The sequence below is a fragment of the Heloderma suspectum genome, chromosome 1 (genome assembly GCF_057233095.1).
Source record: "Heloderma suspectum isolate Gila_16-S chromosome 1, 16-S_ref, whole genome shotgun sequence".
Classification (NCBI taxonomy): Eukaryota; Metazoa; Chordata; class Lepidosauria; order Squamata; family Helodermatidae; genus Heloderma; species Heloderma suspectum.
In genome coordinates, this window is record NC_139458.1 from 168,415,850 (window position 1) to 168,435,395 (window position 19,546).

A 19,546-nucleotide genomic window follows, 5' to 3' on the forward strand; every position below is an offset into this window, starting at 1 on the left:
TAACCCCATAAAAATGCAAATGGTTCCAATTTGCCCCTTTACAGTGTCATTATCAGAAACTGCTCAGGTCACAGTAGGTTGATATTTAAATAGGAATTCTAGTGCAAACTATCCTCATTTGCTGAGTACCTAGTTTTATAATCTACAGTAAGATAGGCCATAATATCCCCCCCCCCATCTCTTTTCCCTATCAGGTCTGATCAATTAAGGTCAGGATTCACATGATTCTTACAGTAGATTAATTCCATAGACCTAAGTAGGACTGAACCACTGTTGTTATTTTGGGGAACAAAACATATGTTGAGAGGCACAGCACCACTCAAAGGCAGGCGCCCTACTGGCATCCATTTTCCACTTACATTTCTGAATAAACATAATACTTGCAACCTGTACTAAAACACTCAACAATAAACAAATCTAGAAAACTGATCTTCAACCAGTTAGAATTTTATTTACTGCTCCATCACTTTTTCAGGCATGCCAGGGTGTTATCAAGTTGAACAGGAAGCTTATGAAGTGTCATGCATTAGCTTGTATGTGGTTGTAGCCAGTTGTCTTTGGTATTCTTTGAAGCCATTGTCATTTGCCTCACTTCCAGTTAGCCCCTTCTTATTAAAATGAATACTACTCGACTGTAGGTTTGTAGCCAGCAAAACTGAGTCTCAATTGTATTATATGCAGAGGATTCTCTCTCCACCCATCCTCCCCTTAGCTATTTATAACTAATACAGATGCTGGCCTCCTGGTACTTTGAAAGTAATGTGAAAGGGAGAGAATAGCGAAGGGTGGGGGGGTAGGGGTAGGTTATAAAAGCCTATATTGCTCTAAATGAACGAGCCTCTAGTTCAGGATTTCTGATTCAGCGAAGAGTACTTATTGGCTAGGCTTACCTTTTTCCTGATGAGGAAATCATTTAAATGTTTATACCTTCTAGGTTGGCGGTTGCATTTCATTTAAATTATGGCCCTCCAATCCAAAACATTTGAAGACGAGCTTAACGGATGGAAGCACATTACTGTCTTTTGGACTGGGTGTATTAACGCTTTAAAAATGAATGTGCTTCCCCAGGATCTCCTATTTGTTCCACCAGCTGTTTGCTGACATGCCGGATAAGCAGTTTAAGGACAAGCATGTTAAAGAAGCCTATCCAGTCAAGGCCACCTTTAATAAACAAATGAACTTTTCCTGAAACATACTGCCATCCACTTTTTCCTCTCGTGTGAATATGAAGTCACATATGAACCAGTGGAATCATTCACATTTAGGGAATTATAAAAAAAAAAAGGTTATTGTCAGCAGTCACAATACCGCTTTAGAATGGATTCAAAATGATTATTAATCTGGGGCACTGGGCTGTAAACAATCAAACCAAATGTACAAGTTTGAGATGGGAATAGGTAGCCGAAATGACTGAGCAAGCAGTAGCAGCCTAGAAAATGATATGTACAAGTTAGAATGGTTTGTGTAGCTACACAAGAGATAAGGGCAAAATTCTGCTCATTAACCATGGAACAGTATGCCAAAAACAGGGAGTAATAGCACTGCTATGTACAGTATTACTGAGGGCTTCACTCAACTACTATAGTCTCAACTACAATGAGACTACATAAACAAGTTGTAGTCCCATTGTTTTCAAGGTTGGGTGGACCTTCCCAAAGAGGCACAGGAAGTTGCTAGACAACATACAAACCCCTCAAAGCAGATGATAGATAGATAGATAGATAGATAGATAGATAGATAGATAGATGGATGGATGGATGGATGGATAGATAGATAGATAGATAGATAGATAGATAGATAGATAGATAGATAGATAGATAGATAGATGTCTTCTGACTGAAATAGGACAGGGTGCTGACCTTCTAAGCCCAACCAATGCAACACAAATGACTATGTAGCCTCCATTCTTCTTCTTCTTCTTCCTCCGCCTCCTCCTCCTCCTCCTCCCCCCTATATACTGTGTCCTTCTCCCCTGCTCTCTGTTGACTGACTTTCTTGTGAACCAAACAGAGACAACCCACTACTTGTTCACACTATATTTGGGAAGTAAAAGCCCTTAGTGGAGTTCTTAGCCTTCATCCTTGCTGTTTCTATGAGTTGCCTCCAATGAGCTCCTCCTGCTGATAAAACAGCTTCCGTCAGCAGAAGGAGGAGGAAGACCATTCTCCCGCTCCTCTGCAACACCCCCCACAAACAAACACCTTCAAAAACTGCTCTGGAGTGTTGGGCCTCCCAATGTTTTTCCCTGTGTTTTGGCCTTTTCACTGAGAGCTTCAGCATAGTTTACTTTCTGGCTGAGATGGTGAGGGGGTTAAATCTCACAAGATTTTTCTTAGGTACAACATCATTTCTGGTGTAGGTTCAGCTAAGAATGTTCCCCCCTTCCCTAGTTTCCAGAAGCTGGAGAGAATAAATGTAAAGGTATGGATCTTTAAAGTTTAACTACCTTGCTCTTTAAATACTGTTACATTTTAAATGTACTTAAAGAGCAGTTTTTAAAGTTTAAATGCCTTTAATCTCTGATCAGTGATCAAAGAAGAAAGCTTTGAGCTGAAGAAAGCCTTCTCCCCCCACCCCCGCATCACCTCCGCCATGAACTCAATCTGGTTTGCTTTCCCAGCACTGCTAATAGCAGCACTCTTTTCCCCACATCCCAACTGATCAGCTGGGCTGTGGGGAAAAGTGGGTGGGGCTGCACAACCCACAGCCAAGGGTCACATGTGGCCCACAGGCCACGGGTTGTACACCCCTGCTATAAGCCATGTCTCCATATAACTTCTTATACAGTTGCCCTGTCAAGACACTTACTTAAGAATGTTTGGGGGAGCTGCAGGTTTAATGTAGTTATATTCTACACACCCAAACTGGTTGGGCCTATGGAGCCCAGTTCTCTTCCTGTTCATCTGGCAGGTGAAGGGAATTGTGGATTGCTGATGATGGGCTACAGTCTGCACAAAGGAGTCAGAGTTGAGTCATGTTGTACGTGCAGATAGCAATATACCTCATCATAACTGCCCTTCCAAGTACAGAACCTTGCAACTATTTTATGAAAAACACACATTGGCAATGACAAAACATTCCATGGAGATGTACCACAGGAGTGGAGACATGGAGCAGACCTTCTTGCTTTCAATGGAAATTTTACAAAGCTCCATGAACCTTGGGAATTGTTCTCATACCCACCATCATCCATATATTCTTACTTTCAGAATGGATATGGCAAGATGGAGTATCCATGTGAAGGATACAGACAAATAAGCCTTGTCTCTCCAGCATATAAAATAAATACCACATCAAAACTCTGTCATGTAAATATTTCAAGATAAGTCTGCACAACTTGTGACACAGGATGCTGAACACAGCCCAGCAATGATGTATTGTGGCTTGCCTGGTGTTTGACAATATCCTTTGGCGGGGGCAGTCTCACAGGAAGGGCAATGCCAGACTGCGCTTGCTGGCCCAGCCCCTGCTGTGAGCACTCCCTGGCATGCTGCTAACCTCTATACGTTTAGTGGACCATTGGAAAGTTGTTTGTACGTACATACAGCTGTACATGCATAGGCCTTCCATGACAGCAGGAACCCCAGCCATGCAGGGTTAGCCCTGGTGTGGAGATCTACACACATTCAGCTGTGTACATGCATAGGCTTCCCTTTTTAATGCTTTGCTGAATATGCGGAGGTTTGGGGCAGGACTAAGAGAGAGCCCAACAGAGCAGAACCAGCAGGCGCTATCCCATTTTCCCTTCCACACATTAGGTATATTCAGCGGGGGGGGGGGGGCTGAAAAATCCTCAGGAGCTTTATTAAATTCCTCATAGGCTGCAACATGTAAATGGATGATCTCTTCACCTCGGTGGTCATAAGTTGAGTAGGACTAGTATAAACATATGAGGGAGTTGGTTACTAAATTTTACAGTAGACTGGGGAAATTAAAACTGAATATCAGTATCAAGGAGGAGTAAGAAAATAGTTTGGAAGAGTTCACAGGTAATGAACTATATGCTCAGAGCAAAAGGTAAGGGTGAACATCGAAAAAGTATCTTGTGCATTTGACTGCAGCCTTGCTGTGGGCTGCACTTGAAATTATTTTCTACCAAATAAAATATAATGACAGGTTAGGAATAGCAGTGCATTCCTCTGGTGTGACATATGTACTCTACATTGTTTGGGAATTGTAACAGAGACACGGAAAACGATTTATCTCCTAGGAGATAAATAAATAAATGCCATTTGAAGGTGAATGTGCTTTGAAACGGCAATTTCCCACTTACATCATGATTGTCAGACTTCTGGTAGATGTTGGTTACTGTAGAATTCAAGTTCTAAACTTTCTTTAAAACAACAACAGCAACTTAAAACCATCCCTTGGACAGTGAAACTTCAAAAGCAATGGCCTTTAATCTCTGATGTTGGTCACTCGTTTGGAGCTTGTAAGACTTCTGATATGAAGCACTGATTGTTTAATTTTGTTTATGCCTTTCTCCTTAACATTTTTTCTCCTGTCTCGGATTTCATGCACATTTTGAAGTTGCTTTTCTTGAAAACATTTTGCTTTGATACTTAACTGCTTACTATGTGTATGTTGTCATCAGGTGCCGTTTCCTGATAATACAGTTTTTCCTCCCCCCCCCCTTTTTTTAACTGTTCAGTTTCTGTTTGCTACAGAGCTTTGCTCATATGTTAGAGCTCTTGAGGGAGAAAGGGGTTTTCAAAGACAAGATAAGCTTTGGATAAGTATCCCAGGTTTTCAGTGCTTATCAAAGTGAAATCCAAATAATTTGCACTTCCGAAGTGTCAGTGGAGTGTCTTGGCCCCAATTCTGTTTAAATAATGAAAGGGATGGGTTCAGACCAAGGATGCTTGAGAAACCTGATCTTTGTGAATTCTGATGCAGTGACCTGTTCTACACCTCCAGACTAATCTTTAGGTCAGAACGCAATTATCCTTTGGGTTTCGCACTTCTCCAAATTTTGTGATGTAGTTCTTGATTCAAAGAACGTACAAAAATGCACTTTAAAACATTATTTTAGGCAAAATACATTTTAAAATGTGTACTTAGTGAAAAAATACATTTTAAAAATAGTATTTATATGGGTATTTAAATATGAATTTTCATGTATGTGTTTTTTAAATTGCAAATTAATGTAGAAACAGGATGGTATAGACTTATGAATGATCACATAGAAAATTGACATGGGCCAGAAATCTCTCCATCCCTAGGTCAGACTACAGCTGGCCTACATATGAAAAAGGACCCAACTTTAAAGATTAAATTTTATATGGGTTCTATGCTCTTTTCCCATGCAGAAGCCTAACCCTTTGCCACCCCCCATTTTATTTATTTTATTGTTTTACCAACAAAATGGTCCTCTGCAGCAGCTATGAAGCACTAAGAGGGTCAAATTTAGCTCGTTTGGGAATTTACAAAATTAGGGGGAGCTGTGGCCCACACAAGGCTTCTGGGGGCAAAAAATGCTCTCTGGACCTCTTGCAGATGCCTACAGCTGCTCTTTAGGGAGGGGGCATTTAGCAATGGCAATAGAAAAGTCTCCACCCCCCCATCACTAACAACTCTCCCTCCTCTTCCTCCTCCTCCTCCTCCTCCATTTCTCTGATTTGTTTTTTAATTGGTGCAAACAGGTCTGGCTGAACGTGTGCATATGTTGTCTTCAGAACATGTTTCTTACCTCTGCACATTACTGAAAGCACGATCTTATACATGTCTACTTCTAAAGGGCTTACTTAGCAGTAAAGAAGTATAGGATTGCAGCCTCAAAGATGATAGACAGAGCTGAGACTAGCTCGCTGATCTTGATTTTTAATAGTGAACAAAAGGCTCTGAATATGCTCAGAGGCAATGTTCTCATTTTCTCCTGCCTGAGATTAAGTTTCAGTTCAGCCTCTCATGGTGTGTGAAGCCTCCTGCTGCTTATTAAAGAACAAATGCTCTTCCAGAAATGCTCTATTTAGGGGTACCCAACTTTTTCATCCCTGAGGGCTGCATCCAGGGTCGGGGGGGGGGGGCTGGGGCTGTGCATACATGCATGCACATACACATATATACGCGCACACAAACACACACGCACACCAAAACACACAAAATTTTTGTGAACTGCCCAGAGAGCTTTGGCTATTGGGCAGTATAGAAATGTAATAAATAATAAATAAACCCATTCCATATACCTTCCTTATTAGAAACCTAAGCAACAGTTTCCCATTGCCTTCCTTACTTCAGTCATTCCCTCCATCATGCCTCCCCATTTCAAGTGTTATTTCATTCATACAATTAAGGAAAATCAATTTAATTTAATCTTAATTATTTTATTTTATTTCAGTGTAATAGATTTCATTTGTTTAAACATCATGCCCCACCAATTCCCCACTTTGGTTTGATTCACCTCTACCTTTAGCATCAATTTTGTTTTGCACTCACTCAAAATCATCATCAACAACAACTATGCTTCTCTCACTCTTCTCTCAGCAGCAACTGCAACAGCAATGACACTCAGAGGGCCATAGACCCCTCTCAGGGTGGTTGCCAGAGCAGCTCCAGGAAAAGCTCCAACAGCAAAAAAGAAAGAAAAAGAAAAAGAAAGTTTGGTGGCAGGAGTTATGGGAGGCCCGCAAAAACACCGTGGGGAGCTGCATGTGTCCTGCAGGACACAGGCTTCAATGGACTTGACTTAGCTCTTTGCAATGTGTTTCAAAATGTGTCACTAAATCATCCTTTGTGGACATATTCTAAGTTGCCCCCCTTTCTTCAACAAGCAACATGGACTTAAAAAAAAGATCATACACCCTTCAACTGCCTTCTTCCAGTAAGGCTCGGTTCTAGAACCTCATGCCCAGGGGCCAAATCTAGCCTTCCGGGGTGCAAATCTGGCCCCCTGTGGTTCTGCAGAAGGCCTCACCTGTCATGTTCCTTCACCCTCTCCCTTCTCAATCAACACACTCCAGGAAACAAAGCTTCCGGTCAACACTACTTTATTAGTCAATGACTAGCTTCTTTACAAGTGCAGATTCTAGGAAACTCTCAGACTGCATAGCTAATGCACACAACTATGAAAATCAATAGAGGAGATGAAGTAAAAGTTAGAGACGTTGCCAGCAGTCTGGGCAAGAATGTCTCAGCCAGACTGGCTTTGCAGGGATGCCACTCTCTGAGGGCGGCTCCCTCCTACATTGGCTTCCATGAGTGGCCAACCTGGCAGAGTGTCTGAGCCCCACCCCTAACTTTTCCTGCTTTGCTCTGTGACGGACTGTAGCGTTCCTCAAGACATGCCCATCGACCCCCTCCTCCTCCTTCAAAACTTGAGTTCTAATGGGGGAGGAATGGGGAAGCTGTTCAGGCTGGGCCATCTGTGTGTCAAGGTCTTGGGAAAAAAGTTTTGCCATATCTGGGCTCACTAGGGAGGGTGCCTCTGTTCTTGTTATTCCCATTCTGATTCTAAATCTGAGCTGCCAGACCTCTCCACATGCTGAGATTCATTCCTGACATCACCCTCTGGTGTTTGGGGTATTTAGGCCCCCTTTTGCCTTCCACCCTGCCCACCACTGGAATGGAGCCCCCGAGAGCTTCTCTGAAATGGAATTCAGCCCTCAGGCTGAAAGAGGTTCAACACCCTGCAGTAAGGTAAGCACTCGTAGCACCCGAAGCCCCACAAAAGAGGCAGAAAAGCAACTGCCTTTTTTGCAAGGAGGTGAAGAGCTTATGAAAGAGTGAGTGGCAATTTGGCACAGCACTACAAACGCCCACTGTACCAAAAGTTTGGGAAGAAAAAGCTGGAATTGTTGGATTGTCAGAAAATTTCATTGCATTTTAATCAACACCATTCACTGAACAAAATATGGGGGGAAATGAAGTAGATGCTATGGAAGGAAATACCAACCTTCCATCTAGTTGTGGTCTATGATAATAAAACTGGCAGAGAGTTGCAAAAGATTTTGTTTAAAGAAATCTGTGAATTAATTCCATAACTTGTGAAAATTATTCTTTAAAAAAAACCCTCCTAGGTAATTCATTGTTCAATTATACTTTAATAACTTACTTGAGGTGTAGAGGACATGATAAAGTGGACACTCAGATGTAATAATATTTATACTGAAAATGAAGATCAGACCTTCGATTACACCTTCCTCGATTACTTTAAGATAATTTCTTTTGAAAAACTTAATAAACCAGGAGAGGCAGGACAATGGGCAGAATGGAAGGCATCATGAAACTGTTTCCAAGTGATTAGTGCAAGCACCGTAATAAGGTTAGAATGTATTGTTCAAGATTCTAATATCTATGATACAAAATAAAAAAAGGAAATATAGTGTAAATTAGGAAAGGAACATAATTAGATGTGAACCAATCAAGACAGTAGCCTAGATATTTATTTTCTGCTTTTAAAATAGTAATGCTGCTTTATTTTTATTTTATTTTAAGTGATGTTATCAGTTTATTATTGGGTTTATTGCGTCTGTTTTTATTATGTGTGTTGCCCTCACAGTTTCAACTATAGGATGACTCATTAACAAAATAAATAAATAAATGTGTCACCATGCTCAGATCTGACATCTCCAGGTACGGGCACACTCAGCACACTTACCTTTGCTGTGTAAACGTAAACCTGGCCACTACCTAAACCTTGGCATCCAGGTTCCAGGCTGAATCCAGCAGTATGCCTAAACTGCAAACCTGAGTCTTCTTCAGTGGGATTGCAACTTCATCCAAAGCAGGTTGAATCGCTACCCCTGATCCGCTTTTCAGCTGACTAGGAGCACCTTCTGCCAAGCTTCAATTTGTTTGCCGTCAGTCCATTACCAACAGCAGACACTGATTTAGCATTTTAAGACCTTCCTTGGAGTTAGTTAGAAAGGAGAGATCGAGCTGGATAATTTAACCGCAGGGGCTGTCATGCTGTGTCAGGAACCCACAGTTGCCATTTTTGCATGACACCTGCAGGTGCCCAGCTTGCCGTGGTTTGTTGCTTGTGACATGTGAACCCAGATGGCAGTTGTTTGAGGGTTAAAGAAGGTAAAGGTAAAGGTGTCCCCAACCAGTCATGTCCGACTCTAGGGTGTGGTGCTCATCTCCATTTCTAAACCGAAGAGCCAGTGCTGTCCGAAGATGCTTCCGTGATCATGTGGCCGGCATGACTGAACACTGAGGTGCACGGAACGCTGTTACCTTTCCTGCCGAAGCAGTACCTATTTTGTTGTTGTTGTTGTTCAGTCGTTCAGTCGTGTCCAACTCTTCGTGACCCCATGGACCATAGCACGCCACGCCTTCCTGTCCTGCGCTTTCTCCCAGAGCGTGCTCAAGTTCATAGTCATTGCATCGGTGATGCTATCTAGCCATCTCATCCTCTGCTATCCCCTTCTCCTTTTGCCTTCAGTCTTTCCCAGCATCAGGGTCTTTTCCAGAGGGTTTTCTCTTCACATTAGGTGGCCAAAATATTTCAGCTTCAGCTTCAGTATCTGTCCTTCCAATGAGCACTCAGGGTGGATTTCCTTTAGGATTGACTGATTGGACCTCCTTGCAGTCCAGGGGACTCGTAAGAGTCTTCTCCAGCACCACAGTTCGAAAGCATCCATTCTTCGGCGCTCAGCCTTCCTTATAGTCCAGCTCTCACAGCCATAGATTACTATTGGGAAAACCATAGCTTTGATTAGACGAACCTTTGTTGGCAAGGTGATGTCTCTGCTTCTTACTATGCTGTCTAGGTTTGCCATAGCTTTCCTCCCAAGGAGCAAGCGTCTTTTAATTTCATGGCTACAGTCACCATCTGCGGTGATCTTGGAGCCCAAGAAAATAAAATCTGTCACTGCTTCCATTTCTTCCCCTTCGATATGCCAGGAAGTGATGGGGCCAGATGCCATGGTCTTAGTTTTTTTAATGTTGAGTTTCAAACCAGCTTTTGCACTCTCCTCTTTCACCCTCAACTAGAGGCTCTTTAGATCCTCTTCACTTTCTGCCATTAGGGTGGTATCGTCTGCATATCGGAGGTTGTTGATAATTCTCCCAGCAATCTTAATTCCGACCTGTGATTCATCCAACCCGGCGTTTCTTATGATGTACTCTGCATATAAGTTAAATAAGCAGTGTGACAATATGCAGCCTTGTCGTACTCCTTTCCCAATTTTGAACCAATCGGTTGTTCCATGTCCGGTTCTTACTGTTGCTTCTTGACCCTCGTACAGGTTTCTCAGGAGACAGGTAAGGTGGTCTGGTACTCCCATCTCTTTCAGAATTTGCCACAGTTTGTTGTGATCCACACAATCAAAGGCTTTAGCGTAGTCAATGAAGCAGAAATACACGCTTTTCTGGAATTTTCTTGCTTTCTCCATGATCCCGCGAATGTTGGCGATTTGATCTCTAGTTCCTCTGCCTCTTCGAAACCCAGCTTGTACTTCCGGTAGTTCTCGGTTCGCATACTGCTGAAGCCTAGCTTGTAGGATTTTGAGCATCACCTTGCTGGCATGTGAAATGAGCGCAATTGTGTGGTAGTTTGAACAGTCTTTGGTGTTGCCCTTCTTTGGAATTGGAATGTAAACTGACCTTTTCCAGTCTTGTGGCCACAGCTGAGTGTTCCAAATTTGTTGGCATATTGAATGCAGCACTTCAACAGCATCATCTTTTAGGATTTTAAATAGCTCAGCTGGAAGACTGTCATCTCCGCTAGCTTTGTTGTTAGTAATGCTTCCTAAGGCTCACTTGACTTCACTCTCGAGGATGTCCGGCTCAAGTTCAGTGACCGCACTATCATCGCTATCAGGGACATTAAGATCTTTCCTGTATAGGTCTTCTGTGTATTCTTGCCACCTTTTCTTAATCTCATCTGCTTCTGTTAGGTCCCTGCCTTCTTTGTCCTTGATCATGCCCATCTTTGCACAAAACGTTCCCTTGAGATCTCTGATTTTCTTGAAGAGATCTCTAGTCTTTCCCATTCTGTTGTTTTCCTCGATTTCTTTGCATTGTTCATTTCAGAAGGCCTTCTTGTCTCTCCTTGCTATTCTCTGGAACTCTGCATTCAGTTGGATATATCTTCCCCTTTCTCCCTTGCTTTTCGCTTCCTTCTTTCCTCAGCTACTTGTAAAGCCTCATAGACAGCCACTTGGCTTTCTTGCATTTCTTTTTCTTTGGGATGGATTGAGTTGCTGCCTCCTGAACAATGTTACCGACCTCCGTCCATAGTTCCTCAGGCACTCTGTCTATCAGGTCTAATCCCTTAAATCTATTCCTCACCTCCACTGTATATTCATAAGGGATATGATTTAGGTCATACCTGAATGGTTTAGTGGTTTTCCCTACGTTCTTCTATTTCAGCCGAAATTTTGCAAGAAGCAGCTCATGATCTGAGCCACAGTCAGCTCCAGGTCTTGTTTTTACTGACTGTATATAGAGCTACTCCACCTTTGGCTGCAAAGTACATAATCAATCTGATTTCGATATTGACCATCTGGTGATGTCCATGTGTAGAGTCGCCTCTTGTGCTGTTGGAAAAGAGTGTTTGCTATGATCAGCGTGTTCTCTTGACAAAACTATTAGCCTTTGTCCTTCTTCATTTTGTACACCAAGGCCATGCTTGCCTGTTATCCCGGTGATTTCTTGACTTCCTATTTTAGCATTCCAATCCCCTGTGATGAAGAGGACATCTTTTTTTGGTGTTAGTTCTAGAAGGTGTTGTAGGTCTTCATAGAACCGATCAACCTAGCTTCTTCGGCATCAGTGGTTGGGGCATAGACTTGAATTACTGTGATGTTGAATGGTTTGCCTTGGATTCATACTGAGATCATTCTATCGTTTTTTAAGATTGTACCCCAGTACTGCTTTTCCCACCCTTTTGTTGACTATGAGTGCTACTCCATTTCTTCTAAGGGATTCTTGCCCACAGTAGTAGATATGATGGTCACCTGAATTAAATTCGCCCATGCTTGTCCATTTGAGTTCACTGATTCCCAAGATGTCGATGTTCAATCTTGCCATCTCATGTTTGACCACCTCCAGCTTACCTTGATTCATTGATCTTACATTCCAGGTTCCTAAACAATATTGTTCTTTACAGCATCGGACTTTCTTTTCACCACCAGACTCATCCACAGCTGAATGTCCTTTCGGCTTTGGCCCAGCCGCTTCACTCTTTCTGGCGCTACTTGGAAATACCCTTTGCTCTTCCCCAGTAGTATATTGGACACCTTCCGACCTGAGAGGCTCATCTTCCAGCGTCATATCTTTTAGCCTTGTGATACGTTCCATGGGGTTTTCTTGGCAAGAATACTGGAGTGGGTTGCCATTTCCTTCTCCAGTGGACCACAGTTTGTCAGAATTCTCTGCCATGACCTTTCCGTCTTGGGTGGCCCTGCACGGCATAGCTTAAATCACTGAGTTACACAAGTCCCTTCACCACAAGGCAGTGATCCATGAAGGGGAAATAAGGATATCTCTGGGGAAAAACCATCTCTGGCGCAATGACACTAGATATACTACACTGACATAATTCATTTCTTCTTGCAGCAAGGATAAACATCTCTCTCTCTCTCTCTCTCTCTCTCTGTGTGTGTGTGTATATATATATATATATATATATATATATATATATCCACACAAGTGTTTCATGCAGAAACACCCACCCCCAAATTTATACCATAATTTTATTGAATCTTTACTGCAAATACACAAGAAGTATAATGACAATATTGGGCATTTAAGTTGTTAAGCTGTCATATCATTGTAAAATTATTCAGATTCAGAACATATAACCATTGTCCAATTTTTTTCTTTACTTCCACAATCCTACTTGGCTGCTGTGGGCACCCCTTGTGAAGAAAGACCATCTGAACACATTCGGAATGATTGAAGTTCAACTATATTGCAACCTTTGACTCCTTAACAATATAGATGTGTGATGACCAGGCCTTGGCTTGCAGTGTGTCTCCCAGCCAATTGCACACATGTTTGTCTCTCTGCTTTCCTGTTTTACTTGCTGCCGGTATATTTGTTCAGTGATAAGTGTCACTCTGTCACTCTTCTCACATATTTCAGAGCTAATTAAGATAAATGCTGATTATGTGTCAGCATTGATTTGCGGGAACAACTAAGATTTGGCATCCTTTCCAGCACGTAGAAGGCTCTTGCTTTGTGAGCAAATACTATCCAATATGTATTCTCATGTTACAAGTTTGCAGCTCCAGTGGGTGCAAAATGTATAATCATGGTCAAAGGGAAAACAAGACGAAGGTACAGCCAAGGAGCTGCTTCAGGGTCAACAACATTTTCTCCTTGTCACCTGCAACAGAGCCTAGTTAGTCTAATTGTTAGTCTAATCAGTAAGGGGTATTGGAGGCAGCAAATGTAGATTCGGAGGAAGTGGCTGTCTGTAGGGCTGGTGCCAGGCAGATAGGCAAGCCAGAAGCTCAATAGAAGTTCGTGCAGGTCTCTGAGCAGAGAGTCAGGTGGCCTGCAAGCAACTCAACCTGGACAAAGTCAGCAGATGTGTAAGGCCAGATGGAAATGTATTGCCTCCTCACATCTCTAATTCCTGCTAGGCTGAAAGCTACAGTGCTTGCGCGCATATATAAGCATGCAGTAATGGTGGTTCTGTAGTGCTGCAGGTTTCAAGCCAGCAGTTCCTGCTGCTTACAAGCTAGTCCAATGGCAAAGAGAGCACGTTACCTGGACTTTGCTGCCACAGTCCCCAGCGTACCCTTCATTATCATTACCCCTGATCCTTCAATACCCCTTCCCTAGATGAGTTTGCATAGTAGCTGTACAGGTGCGATTGGGCAGGGCGAAACAAAGAGAAGCACCAAGGCTAGCTCCGCATGAAACCTGCTGTGAAAGCAACTAGCTGTGAGATGATGTTTGGTCATTTAAATGCCATTCCTGAAAAGCAGTTAGTGTAGAGGAAACCTTTAATGGCGCTATCCTGAGGTAAGTGCTTTATGGTTTTCAGGGATTTAAATAAATAATAGGTAAAATAGAAGTCCTTGAAATGAATGGGACTTAGGTTAGCAATGACTGATTTAAATCCCATTCATTTCCATGGGTCTATTCCAAGTAAGCTTTCTGTTGGATTTTGCCCATTATATATTATCACAGCACCGTAACACCTTACACTAGAGGTGCACATGTCTTGTGAATCCTTTCTCTTCGGATGCATTGCATGCTATAATTTTGGGCACCATAATGAACTGATAGGCGCTGCTCTAATGTATTTCAGTTAGGAAAGCGGCACTTGAAAGAAATTGGTTTTGCTATACACATGATGTGAAACAATCAATAGTGCTTTAGTCTGACAAGCACTGTCAATATCCATTGTCATAGTTCAGAAAGTCATTAATGGATAGTTCTTCAAAAAGCAATGCTCTCAACACATGTCCAAAGTACTGAGATAACATTGTTCTGGGCAGGAATTAATCACAGGTGGTAAACCCATGGGGTTTTGGATAGATGTTTTGTAAATTATGAAAACAAAAGTTCTTCAGAATGAACATATACTCATGCTGTAGTTAGCAAATATGAGAGAACATACACAGAGCCCTTATGGAGCTGCACAATTGCCTGCCTTAGACTAGTACTCTAATTTCCAGAGTCATTTGGAAATGGTAGACAAATCATTGTCTTTCAGCCTCATTTTGTAACATGGATATACAAGTTACCCTTCTCACTGTACGTTTGTTAATGTGCAGAAATAGAAATATTTTTAGCCTAGTTTTGGGATTGATAGGCGGCACATTGTAATCAATAATGGTGAGCTTTATTAAGTAAATAAACTTAAAATGAAACTCCCATCTTTACTATTCCCATCCCAAACACTCCAAGTTAAAGGTGTTTGGGGGTCAGGGGAGCTCAGGTGTTAATTGATATTTTCTCTTGCCTCATGCAAGTACCAAAAGCTCAACAAATGTGTTCATGCTCTTAATTTTGACTAGCTTGCCAGTGCCACTCCTCTGTTCATTGAATTACAGTGGCTTGACAGAAGAGTTGGTAACCTGGAGCTTCGATGTTTGTAGGGTCTCAGATAATTACAGCTAACGCACTTGCCATGTTTACTAGGATCACGCAACATTGCCCCTTCACACATTCTTGTGGCAAACTGATCTCTACAATTTGGGCAGGCCAGATTTGCCACTATACTCCAGCCTGCAAATGTACATGCCCTTTGTCTCAGTGCTTCCCATTGAATTGAGTATCGCAGTGGATTCTCCGTTGTTAAGATGCCCGGAATCTGGCCAAAACAGTAATCTCCCTCACTGAGGACTATGGGCTTTCTTGAACTTAGTGGTATTAGATGCAAGTTTAATATTCCATGGCAGATGCGCGAAATCTCCATGTGCTACATCGGTGTGTGTGTGTCAGTTTCATATTGGTCATAATAATGCCCTACCCTCATGTCCAGCTTGACTTGCTGGGGGGGGGGAGTTGCAGGCGGGGTGAGCGGATGTGCCAGGCCACCATTGGCGGAACCCCATGGCACCACTGGGGAGGGGAGGGGTCGGGGAGGGGTCTGGGAGGCCCCTTTGCAGATATTTCAATAAATGTGGCCCAATTTCAATCCAAGCACTTGCGTCCATCTCTTTATATTACCCCACTCCGCTCGCAATGGGAATGCTGTTAAGTGAGCTGTTATTAAACTAGGGCTACCCTGTGAGCACAAAGCAGTACAATTGCTCATCCAGGAGATTTGTACTATGGGCACAGACCAGCTAGAGTTAAGCACTTTGAAGCCCCGTTCTTTTCAATGGGATGTTTAAATGTGCTTTATTTAGATCTAGGTCAATATGCATTTAAATATGTGCAGATGTATGAGTGAAGCAAAGCTATAAACCACCTGGAGAACAAAAAACATTTCTATATCATTTCCCTCTTTCAACATGACACCAAGCTTGTAGCCTTAGAAACGTGAATCTATTTCTCTTTATACAATAAGGCTGAGTGGCTTGGAATTTTAGTATATCACTGCCAAGGGTTGTTCCCATTTGAACCCAGAAGTTCTAAAATAGAACACGAACAAAAGAGCTAGCCATTAATTGAACACTAATCTCTGTATACTATGATATATCACTCTAAGAATGCTACCACTAAAAATGTGAATTTTATTTTTTCATAAGTGATGGATTATTGTCCCATGCTGTGAATGTTCCAGGAAAAGTGTCCTTTTATATGTCCTTTGTGATTACTAGCTTGCAGAAGTATGTGTGGGGTCACTTCGGTGCTGTGGGAAAATGGAACAGTCCTCTGTTCAAATCAGTAGTGAAATCAGAAGCAAAGTATGCTCTGATTATCATAGGCATGTGTTTAAATGTTGTTTTCCTTAATTGGGTATGTTGTATTTATTTGAATGAAGAATCTGGCACGTTTTTATCCCTAGAGAGCAGCAAAGTGAAAAACCCCTTTTGTTTTATTTTGGTTCTTATTATTGTCAAATTTGTAATGTAAGCCACAATACTCCTGAATTCTCCTCTTGTTGAGTAGCCTTTTTGAACCAGTCCCAGTTTCAGGAGAGGGCATTTTAATGTATCATTTCATTTTTCTCCTCTTAACAAATGCTCTTTATTTTCTTTCTAAAGAAGCCCTGTAATGTGTTTCTAATTTTGGTTCAGAACCTGATGCATCTTGGGTGATTATCTTGTAGGGAAAAGGAAATATAACTTTACACATTGGAACAAAGGTTGGGCTAGGAGTGATTACAAGGCTTTCAGGAATGCTCTAGATTACCCTAGATCCTGCTTCCTAGATCTACACAAAAGGAATTTGTCCACATGTGCAGATTATTATTTTTTTCTCTTTGTAGTGTGATTTCCCAGTGTCAGCAAAGGTAATTTGGGGAGCATACCTACGCTACAAACATATGCTGCTCTTTTACCAGTTCACTGTCATGGCTTCCCACAAAGCATCCTGGAAACTGTAGTTTGATTACATTTCCTTTTAGAGTTCTTTAGCCCCTCTTTTCAGATCAACCTTTCCATGTGGGGAGGGAATAAATAACAAGCCAGTTTAAATATGTAGTATAAATACATGTATGCTGAAAAGGCTTATATCTAGCAGGTCACATACATGTTTCATATACCAGGTATTCCCGCAAGTCCTTCCTTCCCAGGGAAGGTTGAGTGTTGTAGCTAATGGGTGCACCAATGAAAGTCTAATATCCTTGTCACCTCACAGATCACTCAGGATTTATCAAGTGTCTTGAAGAGCTGCAGTTGAGGGTTGGGTTCCTTAGACTGCAATCCCAAACCCACTTCCTTGGAAGTCAGCCCTACTGAAGATAGTGGGACTTATTTCTGTGTAAATTTCTGAGCGCCAGTGTGCTGTGGTGGTTAGAGTGCTGAATGGGGATTTGGGAGATCCAGCTTCTAGTCCCCACTTGGCCACAAAGGTCCCTAGGTAACTTTGGGGCAGTCACTTACACTCAGTCTAACCTCCCTCACAGGGTTGTTGTGAGGATAAAATGGAGAGGTGGAGGACTATGGAAGCCGCCTTGTGTTCCTTGCAAGAGGGGAAAAAAACAGGCTATAAATGGAATAAATAAATATAAAATAGACCTGTATAGGATTTGCTGTTATAACTGGAAGTCTTTCTCAATAATGGGTATTGCTTTTATGCAGCCATACTTTGTACAATGACTGTATGATGCCTTTCTGAACTTAGCAAAGAGTTTCTGTCCTCTCCCAATATTGTAATAGTGTCCATCTCACCATTTTATTTCTCTAGAAAATGATAAACAGGCAGCACATTTTAATTTGCAAGTGGAAAACCATATGTGCTAGAGATATGAACTTTTGGGATACATTCAAAATTTACACAAGTATATTGACAGCTCTCCAGTAACATGAACCATTACTAATATGACTCTCTCAACTCATAATGTTTATTCATAATAATATTAATCAGATTCTGTTTGGATCATCCCACACATCAGTCTGCTGGATAGAAGACAGTCAGATTTTCCCACAGATTTCCAGCTAAGCTTTCCATTTTAAAATGTAACAGCGTTTACAGTATTTCTTTGGTTTTTCTTCAGTTTTCAGGCTGAACTACAGCATTTCTGATACAACCGACAGAAACCGAGTTAAAAGCAGATTAAAGAAGTTTATCACCCGAAGACCTTCGCTGAAAACTTTGCAAGAAAAGGGGATCATTAAAGGTGTGTTGTCCTCTTACGTGTGTGTGTGTGTGTGTGTGTGTGTGTGCGTGCGCGTGCGCATGCTTTTTTCCTTAGACTGGCCATGTTTCTTAGAACATTTTATTTAGGCGTATGCTGTGTAAATATTGTTACAGTCCTTAAAAAATTCTTAGAGCATGATCCTCATGGATGCAGCGATGCAGGCAGGGATGAATCAGAATAGGACTCATGGGAGCGCTCTTTCTCCCACCCCCACTAGCACTTAGGTCTTATGGGATGTGATAGCTAGATAAGTGTAAGGTCTGTGCAGTGACTGTGATACTGCATTGTATGTGTACCAACAGCTGAGGAGGGGGAATGTGGAAAGAGAGCTCCACTGAACCCTGTGCCAATCCCTTCTTGTGTGACTGGCTATGGTCACCCATATATTGATCATGCCCTTCATTTTTGGTTACTTCACCCTACCCTCCTACCACTTATTCTGGAGTAATCTTATTCAATCAGTCATATTCCTCAACTTTAATGTTTAAATTGTGGAAAGGCTGTATATGATATATACACTTTAGAAATGTCACCTTTTGCATAATGAAAACAGGGATGATGGTTAATGGCTGGTCCCTAAATTTTTATGTTTGTGATGTTAGTTCCATTCTGTGAATTGAGAGGCTGAAGTGAGGCAAGATAGGGAAAGGTATGCCATTAATATCATGGTTGATGAGTGTACATAAGTTGTCCGGATTCACATTGCTCTTACCAGCTTGACAAGACTTCTCTGAGTTTCAAATGTTTAATTTACACATATTAGAACATTTTCACCCGAATGTAAACACAATGGGCATGATCTTAAAGAAGGTAATATAGGTTTGGATGTGTAAACCTCTTTTGTTTTCCCAAGCTGTATCACCTAACTTACTGTCAGGAATGATTCTGAGCATGTGGAAATAGTTAGCAGCTCAGACTCAGGAAGGGAACAGCCAGAACTGGGGGAGGTTTCCTCCCTAATGAGCTCAAATATGGATAGGTGTTCTTCTCAGGAACTTGCCTCACAGATGGCTTGACCAGAAGGCACCCCCCCCTTTCCTCCCCCTTGAGAACCCAGGTCTCGGAGGAGGAGGAGAGTGTGGGGTGTGACCTGAAGGATGCTAGAGTCCAGAGCAGAGCGAAGCGGGAAAAGTTAGAGGCAGAGCTCAGAGGTTCCACCAGGTTGGCTATGCGTGAGAGGCTATGTAGGGGGGCACGACTGTAAGAGAGGGGCATCTCCCCCCCCCAAGTTATTCTGGCTGGCAAGTTCTTGTTCAAACTGCTGGCAACGTCTCTGATTCCCAGTAGGCTCCTCTATTGATACTCGTAATTGTGTGGAATAGCTGTTTTCCTTTGTAGCCTGAGAGTCTCCGAGGATTTGCATTTGTAAAGAACCTGGTAGGTAGCTAA

The 19,546-nt window shown here is 42.1% G+C and overlaps 1 protein-coding gene across 4 annotated transcripts in view; it reads left to right on the plus strand.

The window, feature by feature from the left end:
• ARHGAP15 (Rho GTPase activating protein 15) overlaps nucleotides 1-19,546 on the plus strand; it is a 711,254-nt gene that overhangs the window by 324,464 nt on the left and 367,244 nt on the right. For all 4 annotated transcript variants that reach the window (XM_084809673.1, XM_084809680.1, XM_084809663.1 and 1 more), the window contains exon 9: nucleotides 18,014-18,136. In XM_084809673.1, the coding sequence (XP_084665799.1) occupies nucleotides 18,014-18,136 (123 nt within the window). The remainder of the gene's footprint in view (nucleotides 1-18,013; nucleotides 18,137-19,546) is intronic.